Consider the following 18,800-nt stretch of genomic DNA (forward strand, 5'->3'; position numbering starts at 1 on the left):
TATCGCATGCATCGTGTCAAAAATCTTGTGGATTTTGAATTTTTATCCCGAGGAAGGACGATAGTCCCTGCGCATGCGAGCTTAAAAAGTCATTTAAACCAAAAAAAAAGTGGCAAAGTTCAGAGAAATGAAAGTAAAATCCTCTTTGAAAAAAAAACCCTTGCATTCGATACAGGTATCGATTTCTGTATCGAAAGGTTTTTTTGCTAAAAGGATTCTGCTACCAATTCTCTGAATTTTGCCAATTTTTTGGTTGAAACGATTCTTTAGGCTTATGCGCAGAGGCTATGGTCCTTTTTCGCTTAAAATTCAAAATCCGCCGAGATTTTTTACCTAATCGATACGATAAATCGCTTTTAGTTCAACCACGGTAGAGAGCTTGACAAACCACCTTAAAACATGTTGGTGTACTTCTATTATTACTGATGTGGAGAACGCAGGAATTTGACATTGTGTAGTGTTGTAAACTCCTCGGCGAAATTGTATTTTATGGGGGTTCTTCACTACTGAGTGTGGTCAATTTGGTCATAGAATAATATATGCACTATTTCTTATTCTAGAATTTGGCACTTGGTGGCAATAGAAAACGGACTAAAATCACGTGAACCTTTCTGTAACCCCTCCATTAAAATAACTGCTGATAATTTTTATGATTGGACCCTGCGAATGGACTCTCTCGTTAGAGGTGAATCAAAGTCTAATTAGGGCTTATAATTGAAGTCTAATATTACAATCCGAAATTACAAATTTTAGCTCATTTTAGAGGCAACGTGTGTGTCATTTGTTTCCCTATGCAGATACTCGTTTTGTTTGATGAGCTAGAAATTGTGGTTCCTTCTTACAAAATGCAGTGCAGTTGTAGGGTCTGAGAACGTTTGTACCAGAGTTTTCTTTGAGGATGAATACTTTAAGTGCTAGGCTTCGGCAAATATTTGGTCTCTTATTTTTATTTGGAATACATCGGGAAAATTGGGTGGTTAGCATTTTGCACAACATTGCATGCAGTCAAGAGATCCCATGTTGAACATCTTACAACGTCAAAATTCAATATGTAGGTTTCTGAAATTCAGGAACATCTGGCTGAATGCAGTGGAAGTATGATATTTATCGCCCAAATGGTTAATGAAGCCATGAAAATGTGGAACTTTTTGAGTGCTCAAAATAGGAAGTCGCAGTCACAGATATGGGAGTAGAGCATATCTGAAGTTGCTTCACAAAACCAGAACTCTCAGTTTGATGTGGAGTAGACAAAACTTGTTTTCCTTCAAATCGTCGATTAGGCCACAAATACTGCAGCTGAACATGAATAGTTGCTCGTCTTCGTTTTCATATTTTTCACAACGATAAACATGCGGAGTCGCTCATCTTTCTGTTCCCATTCTATGTGCATGTGTGCTCTGATTAAAATTCACATTATCTTATTAATCCGTAAAATATTTCGATAAATCTTGTACACACTTAAAGGTTTACATGTCCGTTTCAGGAGGTTTTACTCGAATTATTCTTGAAAATGTAAATCCATGGAAACTAAATATGACAAATATTGACTATTTTTAGAATTGAATAACTTAAAAGTTAAAGTTCAGTACTCAAAAACTTTTCTGTTATATTGGCAACATCAATAAAAAAAAAGAAGAGTACTCCGAAAACACAATCCCGTCGATCATACCAAATTCATAAATTTTTAAATTAATTTTTTGAGATAGATCATCAACTCCGATGGATTATTTTTTCTCAAAAAGAAATAAAGTGAAATGAATTTAAAAAAATAAAAATGAGGTAATCGCACATGTAGTAATTGAGCTTTCGTCCATATCAATAATTTAAAAATATTCGTTTTGGCTCAATGCTCTAGGAAGTTAATTAAAATAAAAACGTTTTCAAATTGTGTGCCGGGATGAGATAATACTGTCTAGTTGGAAAACTAAATTTGTGAGCTGAAAAAGTTTCGCACAAAAATTGTACATATATAGTGGGCCATGAGCGCTGTAATAAAATTAAATGCCTCACGAGATAATTTCTTTCTGTAATTACTCTTCATGTTAATGTTATCTGATAGAAAAACGAGGAGAAAAGTCGCCTCAGACTTTCAGCGACGGAGGTAATTAGTGCGCAAAATATTTCTCTGAAAAACTTCCGTGCCTTGAAGATGTAATTAGAAAAGCACACCGACAAACTTATCTTGTCCTTGCTTGAGATAGGTTAGTAATCGACCCACTTCAGTTTATATCCTTTTGTACTTTTTTAGCCCTCTTATGTTTGCCCATGTTGACATGCGAATATTTTACTGCAATGGAGATGTGATTGTGATCATACGCTCGATTGACTTCTCTTGAATTAAATCTTTAGCATTTGAATAAATTAACATTTGCGGACGAGATACATCAGATTAGTGTCAAAGATACTTCAAATGTTTTTGCCGCAGCAAGAATGAGAAAATAAAAAAATAAGTGAAGAATACATTCGTTGTTCAGTAAAACATTGTTGAAACTTAGAATTTCACTAGGTTGAGGTCTAATTATAATATTTTTTCCAAGTTTTAATAACCTTCAGGCCATAAAACCGCCGTAGATAATCTTCATACATGTCTTAAAAATGTTAAAAAAAGTTTGTAAGAAACAGTTTGAATTTTTAAAGTATCGGAAAATTTCCTGTTGAAAATTACAATCGTCTTAACTTTTCTCTCTTGGCAAATTTAATATTTTTGTTTTGCGTTTCAATAACACCCAACTGATATTTCGATGGCTAAATACTGCAAATGCGTATCTCAGTGGCAACTATTGAGAATCTCCGATTACTTTATATGCTCTTGAAGGGAAACTAATCAAAACGTTTCCTTACAATTTTTTTAAAATGAGGGAAAAAAGTTCACAGAATTTTTCAGTAAAAACTATTGGTTAGCTTTCCTTTAAAAAAGTAAAAACATGAGTTGAAGCTTACAGCCTCTTCGCAACCAAAATAGGCAATTGAGCTGCAAATAACCATTTTAATCACTATTGCTGCCTGATAGTTGATCACTGGGAAAAAAAACACATTGGATCTAGAGTCCAGACTCTTAAAAACATCGACAAGGAAAAATACTCTTGATTCAATCGGATTTTTGCTTAAATCAAGAACCAAGCCTCATAATTTGAGCGGATTTCCTTTTGATTTAAGCAAAATCTGATTGAATCAAGAGTATTTTTTCTTGTCAATGTTTTCAAGAGTCTGGACTCTAGATCCAATGTGTTTTTTTTTTCGAGTGATTTAAAAATCTGGAGAAAACGTAAAAAAATGAGAAAATTCTTGAATCTCAATATATTCCATATTTTAGACACTTCACTTAATACTTTTAATGTTTCCCGAGACCAAAGTAACCATCAACACCCCCAATCAAGTGCGAAAGCAGCGTGAATATGCTGATAAAACGCGAAGATAGTGATTCTCGTACTTCAACGCAAGAACTTTGAAATTGGAACTATTAAAAATCGATTGTTTGAGTACAATGGAGGTTTTAAAGCTTAGGCATGACTTATAAAATTTTCTTCCATTGTAATAGATAAATCAATAGCGTGATAACCTCTGTTAATTTGATGAATCACCAAAAAATTAATTTTCCTGAAAAGAAAAGTCAAATGAATGAATTTTGAAAATCCACGCGCTGTTTTGGAACAAAGAATAATTTCTGAACAGTCCATAATAAGAGAAGACGGTCGCCTGATAATTTTACAGTTTAGAACCTCCGACAAAATATATATAAAAAATCAAACTTTGTATAGTTCCAAATCAAAGACAGCCTTTTACACAAATTTGTTCTGTATTCGGAAAGAGTATAGGCAATATGAATCTCACGTCGGGGCTTGCAATGGCAGCTGTCTTAATCTGTTTTGTGTTTTTGAGTAAGTATGATTTTGAAATTCTTAATAATTAGTCGAAACTTGCGTGCACTCGGTTCAAATTCAAAGTAAATGCAACTTGTAGCATTCCCGTTAAACGCGGTCCATTCAAGATTGTGTTTTGTGTTTCATGTAAGTTTCATGATTTCTATGAGAGGATTTTGACTTTCAAGAGTAAATAAAAAGAAAATACAGTAGTTTCCAGATGAAAGCAAATTTGCTCAGTACGACACACAGTAGAACGAGTCTATGGAAGAAGTTGGACATGAAATTTTGATGTTTCTATCGTCACATTTTAAATTTTAAGGGTGCTTCTTGAAGAAAATTTCACGAGGAATCTACTGAAACCACTTTCAGAACCTCAAGGGTGTGTATGAACAGAGTTATGAGCGTTTAAGTTTCCAAATTTTGTCCGACCTCCTATTGACTCGATCTACTGAGCGCTGTGACTAACTTTTTACCCTCAGCACGATTGATTGATCTCAGAACATTTCCTTACATCACTTCAATCCTCGCTCATCTTAGCGATTCGGTAGATTTTTAGGTACAACCCATCACTTTTATAACAGATATTCTAATACTCCCAAAATCACACTGAATTTCGTATTTTTAATCATATATTTTATCTTCAACTCATAGTTCTCTCTCACGCATCGATTGCAAACGCAGCTCCCATAATGACGCATGGTAACCGCGGAAGCGAGGATAACGCTTGTGCGGAGGTGAGTTTTGATTTTGGTTGATTCTCTTATGGCGTAGGATTGACGTTTATGAATCGACTTGTAAAATGTTGTAAAAATTTACGTGGAAAAAGGTTAACTCTTTACGTTAGAACTGAAGTATGCCTTACAAATGAAAGTTTGTTAAATACTTAAACTTTTCATGTCTGCATATCTCACTGATGTTATTTCAAAATGAAGTGTATTTTTCAACGAATAGAGTTTATTTATCTACCTTTGATATTTTATGAAAGTTACCCGAAATAAATTGTCATGGCTTATTGTACAAAGCAAAACAAAAAAAAAAAACAAAAAAACAAATAATTCAATTTGTTTTTACATTTTTGTAGGAAAACGAAAAATATAAGCACTGAAATATATATTTTTTTCTTTTTTAGCGTATGATGGCGGAAGAATTTTTAATTGGTACGTAGAAAATATCTTATACTCTTTGCTACAAAAGTGTCAGAAATAGGAGAGAATATTAACTCAGATATGGTCTAATTGCAAATTTATATTTTCTTAAAGTACATTTGTGCCGTAACTTGTGGAATTAGTCGCAATCAACGCTAGTTATTTCAGTTTGTTGTTTTTCGTTGCAGTGTACATACTTCTTGTGATTATTTAGGAATTTACAAGTTTTTAATTTTTCCCATATTTTTAGTATTTTGAATGTGCGTGTTACATATTCAAAAATCGGAGGCGATTCCATCGTACAAATATCAGATCGAGATGACTAAAACGCCCTGATGCAACTATTCGTGTTACACGGATGTGCGTGTTGTATGATCAAAATTGAAGGCGCTTTTGCCTTCCTCACTTCCTCAGAGTTGAATGGGACTCATCAGTTGTTGCACTCTAATTACAGGGCAGAGTATCCAAGGCTAAAAATCGAATCAGTCATTTTTAAAAAGACTTGAGCGCCAAAAATTAAAACAAGAGTGAAATATGAAAAACTGTAGGTAGCTATCGACCTGTTTTAAATTGTAGATTTTATAAAAATAAGATTAATTAATTCATCGATTTAATGAATGAGCAGAGCTCTGAAATTTAGAGCAGGTCTTTTATTTTTTTTCTTTCTTTCTTCACTGGTTTCCTTTAATTCCAAGTATCAAGTATCTCGACGTGAGTTGGTCGTGGCGCCTTGATACAACTATACGTGTTCCACGGATGTGCGTGTTGCATGTTCAGAATTGAAGGCACTTCGTGGAACTTATGTCCGATGAGTGTGTAGGTCCTTTTTGTAGCATTAAAATTATTCTTACGCCACTCATGCCTCAAATGTCTTTAGATCTCATGAATCAAACACAGCCACAGCTGGTGGAGATCAATGAAATCTGCGAGGGTTGCACGATCTATAAAGTAGAAAGAGAACTTCCAACGATGGATAATTATGATATGGTCATCAAGGATGGTGCTATGGCTGATGGCAAGGTTGCAACCCATGGCGATGTACGTATTTTATGAAGATTAAATGGAGATTTTTGAGTGTAGAAGAAATAACTTACTTTTTTTTCCGTTTCGACACAATTGGATACATGTATATAGTTAGGCTGGTTATAATTGAATACATGTACCTCTTGCGATTCCATCAACTTAATCTTCAACTGCTTTTGAAGTAGCCCATTGATTCTATTTTTTTGAGTTTCCACTGACTAGCCTGGCGTTCCTGTAACCAAGCTACCCTCACTGACCAAGATATCCTCTTAATATATTGGCTTGGATTGGATAGTATTAGTGTCTATAACTGCTTTGCTTCAAGGTTGCCTTTAGCATTTGGAAGATGGGATCCTTCCTTCATATTCGAAATTATTTTGGTCTAAAATGTGTTTAGGGAGAATTTCTTTCAAGTTAACGATTACAAACATTCACTTGCTTTCAGTCGTATTTCTATTTTTATTTTACAACCGTCTTGCAAAATTAGTTTGAGAATTTAAAAAAAGATACTAAATTTCAAGGTAAAAAAGTTGGGTTCACCATACTCTGGCTCGGCTCAACCAGACACTATGCTAACTTCCTTCAAAATTATTGTCACAATAAGGAAAAATCTTGTTACTTTCACGATAATTTCGATGAAAGTAATCATATTCTCTAGTTGCGCCGTTTATTAACCAGAAATGTGAAATGCTGCATGCCTAATTTTTTTCCGTATAGTGTACATTTCAGAATTAGAAACTACAATTTCTCTTTAATTTTAGAAACAGCATATGTGCCATTAGTTTCTTTATGCAGGTATGTGTCTTTATGTATGAGTCATACATTGTAGTTCCGCATTACAAAATGCAGTACATTTTTACAGTAACGGCTCATTTTTATTTTTCAGGGTCCATATGATGGAAAATCAGAAGATTCCGTTGGCTGGGGCTCAACTGCCGTCGGTCGTTAGAATTTCTCTGTTTGAAGTTGTCATTAGTGGTGTGCCTATAAGTGTGTGAGATAGCGTCCACGTCTATAAGTAGACGCTGTAAAATGCTTTATTGAATGAACCGATTGTTGTAAGAATGTATTTCATGAGCATTCCTTTGATGTAAAGGATGTTGCCACTTATTTTTTATACGTACTTTTCAAAAGCAAATATGTATTGTAGCATGTCTAATAAATTAAAATAAAATAACTGTCATTTATTTCCATTCGTTGTACATCTTTAAAGAAACAGCCAAGTCAACGGCTTTCAACTTTAAGTTGAAAGCCGATGAGTATTCAAAGGTCACTGAACGCCAATGTTAGTTAATTTGTTACAACATTCCCAAGATTGCTTTGCTTTCCTTTGGTCAATGACAAATGATTCAACTAAAATTTTCACCATATATTCTATGGAGGACATGTGTCCAAAGGAGCGTTTTAATATTAGCCCTAAGATTAGTCAGAACTTTAAAGCACTTAAAAAGTCCATCGGTTCCGGTTCAATATCATATTTCAAGAGTGTGGATAACTTTTGAAAATATGTCACTGGATGAGGATAATCTCTGCCGTTGGTAATTTTCCTTTTGTTGCTAAAAAAAAGCCGATGATTGCTGATAATTTTGATAAATATTAATTTGCAAACTGTACCAAATGACAAATCCATCAATCAACCTGACAATTTTATGCCCAGAGCATGGTGGATTTGAATTTCAAAAGGATTTTTCTCAAAAGTACGTTTTCAACATGCAATCTTTAAGCACCGTAGCTTTGATTCGGTTCGATATTTGTATGCGTGTTTTGTTCCAAAATTGTTCGAAAACTCTTTTCCGTGGTGTGGTATCAAAAACTCTATTTTGAAGTTTTGTGCACTTAAGACTTTTTGCTTTCACGTCTTACACATATGAGCGAGAGTTTCACGGCATTATGTGGTAAATACGTAATGGACCACTAGACAAAGTACGAATTCCAGCATTCTGAGACATGTTTCTCAGCCAAAATTTCACGTAGAACACGATACGCACAACGAAAATTACCAAAATCAACTCCTGACGAAGATATTTAATGATTCTTGATGCGTGAATTCAAACCACCCGCTAATGAAAACTCAATGCTCTACGTGATTCACATCGCGCACTAAATGTTTATCATGACAGTCTCTGCGATGTAAAAATCTTCAACTTCAATCTTGACACTTTGGCTCAGCTATAGCAAATTACCAATAGTTTGAACAACACATGGTGGAAAATGAACATTGCTCGAGTGAGAAGCTTGCGGAAACCGTTGTAGTGCGCGATTTGACTCACGTATAGCTTTGAGTTTCTTGTGAGTGGGCAGTTCAAATTCCTCGTAATCAGTGTGAAATAAAAACGTTAATATCTTCGTTAGAAGTTGATTTCGGTAATTTTCGTAGTGTGAATCGTGTTTTGCGTGAAATTCTGGTTGAGAAACATGTATCAGATTGCTTAAATTCGTACCTTGTCTAGTGGTCCATTAGTGTTAAACTTCAAATGAGTTAAGGATTGAGTTAAATGTTTTTTTTTCTTGTATTTAGGAAGCAGAATACAAGTGCATAAGAAAATTTACGACTGCACAAACTAGATAAGAGCAACTGAGTCAGTTTTTGTAAAATATATTAAGGTATTAGGCTGACAAAAGTACATTAGGGAATTATTAATGAGACGTAATGTAGTAGTATAATTAAAATATGACTCATTTTATTTCAAAAATAAACTTATGTAAAGAAATGTTACAAACTACATAGACATACCGGTATCAAGCATGCACGAAAACAATAAGCATTATTAAGAAATATTCTTGGGGGTGAAAGAGAGAGTATGAGAGCAAAGTGAAAAGTAGTAAATTTCCACACACAAATAAAAATCGAATAAATTACAAACTAAACTAAAATGAAAGAAATTGACTGGAAAAATAGACTATACGTAGGAAGAAATAAAATAAAAAACAAAGAAAAAGAAAGAAAAATATATAAAAATTGGGACAAAAAGGAAGGGAGGTGGCAGATTTATAAACAGAAGGAAATATACGAATACAAATGATAAAATAATTAAATTAATTAAGACGTAAACAAGAATTAAATAAATAAAGTATAAGAATGCACGGAGATATTCAGGCATTTTTGAAAGGGCAGGGACAGACCGGAGAACTATTGCAAGTATAAGGAATCAAACGCACAAGAACACGATAGATTTAGCATCTGTGAAATTAATAAATTCATAGCTGTCAATGAGAGCAATTATTCAAATATTATCATTAACTTGCAAAAATAAAAATTGCCCACACGTTCTGCGAGCAAAATCTCAGAAAAAGGGGGGAATGACCAAGTTCGAATTAGAGTATTATGAGACACTATTTTGTACCACGGTATAAGACTCACTATGTACTATGGAAGTTTTGCGTGTACTGGCTGCCTTCAAAATATATCCTCTCAACGCAGAAGCCAGCGGAAATATTCACCTTTCGAATTTGCTTGACCACTGGTGTTTGAGTGACTATGCGAATATAACTCAATTAATAATCGATTCCTCTAAAAAAAATCCCGTCCAAAAATTCCTCAGACCTCATTAGTCGCGAGTAACTATACTTTTCTATATTGTGGAGAAAAACTAAAAGACGGAAAAAATCGGGACGGGAAATTGGTTGCTTGCATACATACAATGGGAAATAAAAAACTCTTAAATCATATTGTTCTTAGCTAATTACGAAAGAGACGTAGACGTGGTTCAAACTGCACGTGTTCATGGAATAGTTTATCGTTGATTTCGTTGAATCCTTGTATCACAGAGGGTCTTTAAAGACTTAAATTAAAATCCTATTTTGCTTTAAAAAATTGCTCCATTGTGTAACTCAATGCGAGGTGGATTTGCTAATTGAAAAATCGGGGACTAATGGACCTATGGACGCTATTTGTGCCACGTCACAGAAAAGCGATACATATCGATTTTTTCTTATACGTAGCATTGAAAGAGGTTATGCCATTGTTCTTTTTTGGATTCACTCCGGTAAAATGGAGAATCCTTATGGTGACGTCACCACTAATAGGGTCTATGAAGAACGTAAGAGGTGGTCAGCAATGTTGAACATTATTTCACACTTGCTGTACACTGCACTGTCACAAGTGGATTGTTTTGTACTCGTATTTTGTGAGGAGGTAAATCAAAGAAACATTATTGTTCGTCGCTTTATACGGGTAAACTGACAAATGTTTTTGCAGCGATATTGTAAAATGGAAAATGCAACCAGATTTAGAAAATTTGTAGTAGTTCCAATCTGCTTTCTTCATTTAAGTAAGTGCGCTAATGATTGTTTACATTTTTTACAATGCACTTGTTCTCTGTCCCTTCAAATTAGTCGAAAGCTTCGGCAATTAGTCTGTTTTAAAATTTTCTTAGAGTCAAAAAAGGAGTAATTTTTTTCAAGGAAATGGCGTAAAAGTCACAATAAGTGCATCAAGAACGTCTGACATGCACCTGTGACTTCACAATCTGCATTAACATTCACCAAAGACACAATGAGATACAGATGAGTCACTCCGTCTTGGATAAAAATGGTCGCCGTCACGTGACATAGTTCCTCAAGTAAAACAATAGAGGATAGAGGTATACTTCTACTAATTAGATTCAACTCGAAACGCAGGAAAGTAAAAATAACAGATCCGTGTCATTGCCACATTATTTGTTTTTATTTGAAAAACAGCGACAAATGACGGCGGTCATTTTGAACTTTGTATGGAGTTGTGAAACCAAAAAAACCCATCTATGTTCTTTGACATGCTGCAAAAATGCGTAAATTTCTAACGGAAACTGTGCATTTGAAGAGAATTTTAGACTTTTTCATTGTGATCATCGTGATTTTGGAGTCATTTCAAATATTGTGTAGCTATCCTACTCTTTTCCTCACTCACTTCTTTGTGTAATAATTTTTTAGGTATTTCCTATATTTCAATTGTGACCGCAGTACCTACGAGATATTTTATTCTTGATGATAATGACGTCACCTCTAACACGGAAAAAACGAGTTTAGGGTTGGGACCTACATGTTAGTGCTGGGCACTAACGAGGGTTAGGTCAAATGGAGCCAGCAAGTCAGAGGAGTGCTGGGCACTAAACAGCTCGAGGCTGGGTCACTAAGGAAGAAGTAGTGTCAAGCCCTAAAGTGACTTTGGAGCGAGCGTAAAATATGAAACGTCTCCGCCTGGGATCGAATTCAGGTTGCGCCGGTGGAAGACCAGCGCGTTACCACCAGGCTATCATGACTCCGACGTATCGTGGGTGAATTTACACCTGTTAAGCGCAACTACGTCTCGCGGCATCTGATTAGCACTACTCATGTTCAGTGCCCACCTGCACTGCCTTCCGGTGTTGAGCTGTACAGCGCTTAGACGCCAGCCCTCAACTACTCCCCACTAAACGGCCAGTAGTGCTCAACACTAGTCTTGTTTTTTCCGTGAACGTAAGTTAAAATCAGTCTCTTAAGTAACCTAAGTACGGTCACGATATTTAATTGATAAATGCAATTGAATTAGGAATGTAAGTTATTTATAGTTTCTGTCACTTATAATATGTTTTGCGAGGCTTTTCCCCAAAAAATTGAACTTTTTTTTTCAAAGAATCCGGACTTTTGACTAATTTTTCAGGTCAGTTTGATTGTATCTTAGAATTTACTAGAAATTGCGAGTTGTAACTTACTTTTAAAATGAAGTTAAGTTACATTTTAAAAATAATCTCATGACACTTAAACTATTTGACCAAGTTAGATTGAAAAGGCCAATCTCATATTTCCCATGAAAATGAATTTCATATCACTTTGGGTACAAGGATGTCAAATGCTTTTTATCATTCATAACGAGAACTTGAAACTCACGGTGTAAAATATCCGAAGCGATATCATTGAAGCGAGCCCAAGGAAAAAAGCAGACATAAATTGAAGGATTTTTTGCTTATAGCAAGAAGAAGGATGGTTGAACTGAAAAGTACCCCAAAAACTGTATAGAAATGTGTCAAAATTGCATAAAACACGGTCAAAATTACTATGTGTTAGAGAGAGTGTTATTATGTGTTATGTGTGTGCGAAAGAGGGGGACACTGGGGACAGTTTTCCCTCCGTCCCATGAAGGAGCGCCTGAAAATCGAGTTGAAAATTGACTCGTCAAATTAAATTAAGTGAAACCTGTTCATCTCTAAAATCTGGTGTTTTTTAGTTCCTTTAGGCATAAGTAATCATTTTTCCATTTCTTTAATAATAATCGTGTTTTTAATCATTTTCCAGCTGACTCTGACCGAAGAGCTTCTAATAAGCGGTGCATCTTTAATGTTCCTAGGTAATCATACATTTTACGTCAAAACAAATTGATTGTCAAACAACTTCGAATCAAAGTCATAGAAGATGTCAATTTAAGTGATCATCAAGGCAATTAGTAATCGCCGGCAGTTTGCAAGCGGTTCACATGTTGTTTCAATAAATCGCAATAATACGCATCGGGATAATGCAATTTTTAAGGGTTGTAGTCTTCAAAAGTATCAGCTCGGCTTGAAGCGCCTTCATTTTTTGTGATACTCTACGCTTTGTCAAGATGTTAGTTTAGTTGCCTGTCCGATCTCAACCCAACTGAAGTCACGGAGTTCACTGCACGCTCTTCTGAGTGTGCACATTTCTACCATGTTTTTAAGGATGGAAAAGGGTCTATTCACATTATAGGCAACATAATCAGCACTCTAATTTTGTTCTTTTATTTTTGAATTTTATTATTTTCTATATTTATTCACCACTGGCTTGTAAATTGCCGGCGATTGCTAATTGCCTGCGACACATACAAATAGAATACAACCTACACCTAAAGTATCAACAGAGCTCCTAATCTTCGCTTCATTCAAGTTTTCAATTTTTCAGAAATTTTAAATAAAACTCAGCCTCTTCTGGTCGAAATCGATGGCCTCTGTGAGGGTTGCTTAATATTTGAATCGGACATAGTCTCAACGGACGATTTCACCGATGATGCTTCGCAAACCAACGATCCCAATGTAAGAACACTGCAAAAGTAACATGGAAATTCTTTAAATATGACCGAATGTTTTCAAGGATTGCGTGATGAAGCTGTGAATTCACCCATTTAAACAATGGTAATATTCATTTTCTAAAAATCTATCGAGCCAATTTTCATGATTTTTTGCAGCTATCGATAGGAAGGTCCACAACATGAACCCGCTCTATTTAGATTTACTAACGGGGACCGAAGATCTACAAGGAGGTCTTTTAGGGGATGGGCTGCGTAGTGGGCAGGGGATTAAAGTACCTAGTTGTCTAAGATTTGTATTATCCCAGTTATATGACTATATGAAAACTGCTTTGAAAACCGTGCGGAATCATATTTCCTTGACCAAATCCACCGCAAACAAATGGATTCAAAACATGAATTTGGAGACTTTAACGCAAAGATAGAAAAGTAGAGATCAACTCACGGGGCTCGTGCTGGAGGGGGAGGGAAGGTTAAGAGGGCGCGGAGTGCCCTCTAGGGGCTGAACCACGTAGCAGCCAGGTGACGTAGCCCCCTAGTATCTAACAACTGAAAATCAACACGAACATCTCATACATATCTCAGAAAAATGAAAATAGGGCTGGGAAAAGTAATGTATCTTCATCCCAAAATATTAGCTGATAGGAAAATGAGATCAATATAATCAGAAAGAAGTGAATTATTAAAACTCATCATTCATTTGTCTGTAAACTAACGGGATTTCCTTTTTGAAATTTGCAGGATTTGAGGGTCGAAGAGTTGTTTGGCTGATTGGGTAACCAAACCGGAAGTACCGCAAAGGTGACATCAACGCATGAACTTTTTCCTGTTGACCGGGAAATTTCATACCACTAAGGTGACCTTACGTGATGACTTTTTGACGCTAACCAGAAAACTTTCCACCGCCATGGTGACTTTGCCGGATGAATTTTTGACCGCGGACTGGAAAACTTTCTACCGCCGAAGTCATCACGTAGAGTCACCTCAGCGATACTTCGAAGATTTTCTAGTTAGGGATACAGTGCCGATGAATAACGTTTCATTTGACAATGCCGCAACGAAGAATAACGCTAACCTATGAATATTTTCCCCTAAACAAGTGATTTTTCTCTTCTTTTTTGTTGAGAAAGTCAAGATTATAAGTGTAATTATTGAGATTACTAGAATTTTTAGGATAGAATTGTTTTTGTTTCTGAGTTTACGTTTTACGCTTTAGATTTGACATTTAATTTTTCTTTATCAATAAATATGCGTCAATCCAGTACGGGAATATTTTACATTTAAAACCGTGCATACTCATAAACATCGTGCAAAAATTACCGGGGAACATACATGCACCACTAGGCAGAAATGTGAAACAGCACTTTGAGTCCTTCAGACTAATGAGTAACTCGCAGAGGATTTTATTTATTTGTTAGGTGCACAGGCAATGAAATTGTAAATTCGATCAACAAATTGCAAAAACAAAGGTTGATAATAAAACGGAGAATGTGGCTCAAACCAATTGATGTGCTATCAGCATTCCTGGAACTTCGCATTTTTACAAGGATAACTTGAAGGCATACCGAAAAATTTCCGGCAAGATAAAGGCCGATAATGAAAAAAACCGTCGGTATGGCTCAAAACTCATGTGGCCATTTGCATACATTCTACTGCTCTGAATGAGTGTATCGGAAACTATAAATTCATTTGCCCTGAACCGACTCATCAAGCGGTAAATTCCAAGTTCCAGATAATGAGATAAAAATTCTTACCTTACCTTCGGACATTCAAATTGTACGTGTAGTTCGGAGAAAAAGTTGCCTCGTGTTGTTTAGTTCTAGGAACAATAACGATTAGTCAATTTAAATAGGAATATCAACCTCCAAGTAGAGTGTCATACCTAATATTTTTATTTTCTTTCAACGTTCATCCTTACTGTCGTCACTAATCACTGTAACATTAACTATATTTACCTTTTTTTCTCCCTCTATGATGTTAGAAATGTTCCGTGGAGCGATACAACTTTTTAAAAATGTATTCTTGTTTGGCGAAAATGAGTTATCAACATTGCCGCATTTTACAGTATAAAATACGGAAGTTAATGTTTTTAGTTTTTCCAATTCCACTAATAGAGCTGTATGGCGCTATATAATGTACATAAAATTGCAAACCGAATCTTAAAATTACAAAAATGGCAAACTTTTCTTTTTGTCTTGTAAAATTGTCAGTTTGCAGACAGGCGATATTGTTCCTTAGCAATCGAAATGGAATGAATATTGCCAGGTGTGGCTATTTTTTAAATGCGGCTGCGTGTTTAATGTTATCAAGAACAATCAAAACTTCAGATGATTTTTATTTTAATAAAAAAGAATTGAAGGTAATAAATATACAACACTCATTGAATTCTGATTGACCTGATTCAGCCACTTCACTTCTTTTGCATCCCAAAGAAAATTTCCGAATGAAAATGGAAATTTCTTTTTCTTATTCTCTTCCGATGAATACATCAATTATTATTATTGCGTCGCTTTATTCCCAACCTAATTACTGAAAGACTGAGTCGAGGTCATGAGCGTTCTCTTGGGATCCAACTTCTGTTGCCACCGTTCTGGTTCATCACCGTTAGAACCACTTCCGTCTGTAATTCCTATCCACGGTTGTCAGACCATAATGTTTAACGTTATGCTAGGCAATAGCAATGCGCTTTCAAGGGGGAAACTAGCCCTAAGAAAATTGATGTCCACGCTATAAGTGGCCTAAAACACATTTCGTGTCGTAAATTTTCTGGAGAAAAAGGGTAAAAATAAGCAGGAAACAAATCTCCGTGAATAGAATTTTTTGAGAATATAGAGGCAAACACTTGAAATGATGAATGAGAACAGAATTCTACGCGAAAAAACGTAATGTTTACCAGAAAAATCCTGGTGAAAAGTTGAAAAATCCTAGCCAACTCCAAAAGTATTCGTGCTTAGCCTCAAATAGCATATTATAGGGGACGTATTTTTTTCCCTAACGAGCCCAATTTGGCAACAGGAGAAGGCTCTTCAAGAATTGTTTCAATAATTACTTATGTAACTCGAGGAAATCTAAGAGAGTCGATTACCGCACGCACTGCAATAAAATAAAAAATTGAGTAATAGAGAATTTGCAGGTGTCTGAAATTCGATGAATTTCGTGCGTTAGGTGGAAACTACTGAGTGAACTAAACACGAGGATACCCTTGGTTCATGAATTGAACAATTATTGGAGAAGGTATGACAAAATGATCTAATCTGCTAAAATGCGTGTGTTCAAATGGGAAATGCCGCCAGATGACTAGGCGATGCATTTTCTCATTCTTAAATCAATTTTTATACTATTTCCTAAATCAGAAAAAAGTATACAAAATACTGTGAAATCAGCTCTTCAACCACTTTCAGATGAAATAATAAAAAACTTGCATGCGAATTCTCCATTGTAGTAATGCCAAACTTGAACATCAACATTTTTAAAAAAAATGATTACGCCGTGGAGAAAAATTTGGAGTCGATTTATGTATAAAGTTATAACTATGAAACATACATTTTAAGCCAATTGAGCGACGCGATGAGAACAGAGGATCCGCAAAGTTCAGAATCGTTTGATTGCGTCACTTGCACTGCAGCGATCGAAAAAGCTACTTATGACGTCACCGCACCGGACTTCGAAGTTCAAGTGCACACGTCTCGCCCTAACTTCTACATCGGGCGTCTGACTTTGAGCACGCTCCTCGGGTCGCCCACAAGTGTCTGAGGTCATCCAAATTATTTCCGATTTTCGATTATTGATTTTATTAATTTATGAGCATTAAGTTACGTGTAGCAGCGGCTAAAATAATTGAGTAGACTCTAAGAAATTTTTAAGCACATCTGTCACTTTAGACGAGACTCAATCCTTTAGATGTAGACTCAAGATTTACTACTCAACCCACACCAAACTATTGCTCAGTGATAAATATGGTTCGACCGTAAATAATGTAGTGATTCCAGTTGTTTATGCTCATTTCGTTAATGATGCAAGCGTTGATTACTTTGATAGGAACAATAAAAACTTTACTTTGAAAAGGTCCGAGAGAATGGACCATGGATCAACTCAACTATCAAATGGTCCTGAGGGGGAAGAGATAAGTCAGTTCCACTTATCAACTCATTTCAGTGGTAGAATATTCGTGAGAAAATACGGGACCTTTTAGCCTGAAGAAAGTTGAAACCGATGCGGTGATACTAACAATCGAGTTATGATTTCAATCATTACAAGGGCGGCTGATTTTCTACAAGTCTATAAATTTGCTATAAGTTTGTTTTTTTAAAATGAAAGTCCACTGACACCAGGTCATGTGGAAATTTCGGGAAATGGAGGAATTTTTCTTTTTGCAGCAGGTTCTCATTTTGAGTTGATCCACTTATATGCGACCGCCAGAGAAAATTCGCAAAAATCTGAACAAATTATCTGTAAGAACTGTTTTCCACCGTAGGCAGGTTCCGTTATAAGAAGGTTGCACTTTGAATCAGAGTCGTATATTTTCTGCTTCTGCATACCAATAGGCTGTCGACTGAAATTCAAAGCACATAGCTGTATCACTCATTTCTTTCTGGAGGAATTTGAGTATTCAATTCGATAACTCCTCACATAATCCAAGAATCCGTAAAGCACAGGCGGATCTAGCAAATGGTCAACATTGTCTTTTCTCTATTTAAATCTTTGGAGATGTATCGATTCTTTGAGGGGCCAGGTACCCTGACTAGAATCGATTATTTAGCATAGGTTTAAATGGAGGAAATCTGGTGTTAGCAAATGGAGATGTTGCATGTGTGGGGAATTTGCGATTTGACTGTTGATTGTTATGTAAAAGTTCGAGAGAAACACGGTGGTGCCACTGGTTTTCTCTGAAATCAACTCCCAAGCTCAAAAAAAGCTCTCAAGTTGAGGCCAAAATGGAGGGGATATCCCACCCTACCCTGAGAGTCCACCTCTACATCAAGACAAACTCTCCATGCAAAGATAGGGAGCAAATACATTAGCAGAGTTGCCGTGTTTTCAGAGTTGGAGTCCCCAAATAAAGTGGCAGTCCTGACAATGTATTTGCTCCCTATCTTTGCATGGAGAGTTTGTCTTGATGTAGAGGTGGACTCTCTGGATAGCGTGGGATATCCCCTCTATTTTGGCCTCAACTCGAGAGCTTTTTTTGAGCTTGGGAGATGATTTCAGAGAAAACCAGTGGCACCATCGTGTTTTTCGCGAACTTTTACATAAGAATTAACAGTCAAATCGCAAATCCCTCACTCTCCTCTCATCTCCATTATGAATCCAACAAAAAAACGCGTCGTTTCACCCACAAAAAATCCCACATTTTTTCACATCAATTCCGAGACAGCTATATTTTGTCACCATTCAAACCGAAAGAAAAACTTAACTGCTTTTTCAGCCGAGGCCTGTTTTCAGCGTCCGTCCGCGTGGCCATGGTTTTATTTCAAAACGGACCCAGGTGTTTTTCGGTCGCAAAGCTCGATTCCTGCATGCGACCTCCGCGGCGGAGATGAGTGCGTTTTTAATGATAGGTTTGGAGATTTCCACAATTTCGTCATCCGCGCGAAAGGTCGCCCACGCCGCGCGCCGAACTCAAAGTTGGCCCTTGAGGAGAGCGTGGGATATCCCCTCCATTTTGGCCTCAACTTGAGAGCTTTCTTGAGCTTGGGAGTTGATTTCAGAGGAAACCAGTGGCACCATCGTGTTTCTCTCGAACTTTTACATAAGAATCAGTAGTCAAATCGC

The 18,800-nt window shown here is 36.1% G+C and overlaps 2 protein-coding genes across 3 annotated transcripts; both read left to right on the forward strand.

Moving 5' to 3' along the window:
• The first annotated feature begins 3,658 nt into the window (after nt 1–3,658).
• On the forward strand, nt 3,659–7,224 carry LOC109043522 (uncharacterized). Its single transcript, XM_072301445.1, has 5 exons — nt 3,659–3,878; nt 4,515–4,597; nt 4,993–5,020; nt 5,886–6,046; nt 6,918–7,224. The coding sequence occupies exons 1-5, from the start codon at nt 3,821–3,823 to the stop codon at nt 6,978–6,980; spliced, it is 393 nt and encodes a 130-aa protein (XP_072157546.1). The 5' UTR covers nt 3,659–3,820; the 3' UTR covers nt 6,981–7,224.
• A 3,390-nt stretch (nt 7,225–10,614) lies between these two features.
• Nucleotides 10,615–15,404, forward strand: LOC109043536 (uncharacterized). 2 transcript variants are annotated; one of them, XM_072301536.1, is made up of 4 exons: nt 10,615–11,019; nt 12,284–12,335; nt 12,905–13,035; nt 13,770–15,404. In XM_072301536.1, exons 2-4 carry the CDS (start codon nt 12,326–12,328, stop codon nt 13,797–13,799), a joined length of 171 nt encoding a protein of 56 aa, XP_072157637.1. In that variant the 5' UTR covers nt 10,615–11,019; nt 12,284–12,325; the 3' UTR covers nt 13,800–15,404. The 2 variants fall into 2 exon arrangements, 1 of the variants encoding a protein (XP_072157637.1); XR_011900047.1 differs by lacking the exon at nt 10,615–11,019 and having other exon boundaries at nt 12,278–12,335; nt 12,905–13,134.
• Nucleotides 15,405–18,800: the final 3,396 nt, after the last annotated feature.

Source organism: Bemisia tabaci, chromosome 6, assembly GCF_918797505.1.
Source record: "Bemisia tabaci chromosome 6, PGI_BMITA_v3".
Classification (NCBI taxonomy): domain Eukaryota; kingdom Metazoa; phylum Arthropoda; class Insecta; order Hemiptera; family Aleyrodidae; genus Bemisia; species Bemisia tabaci.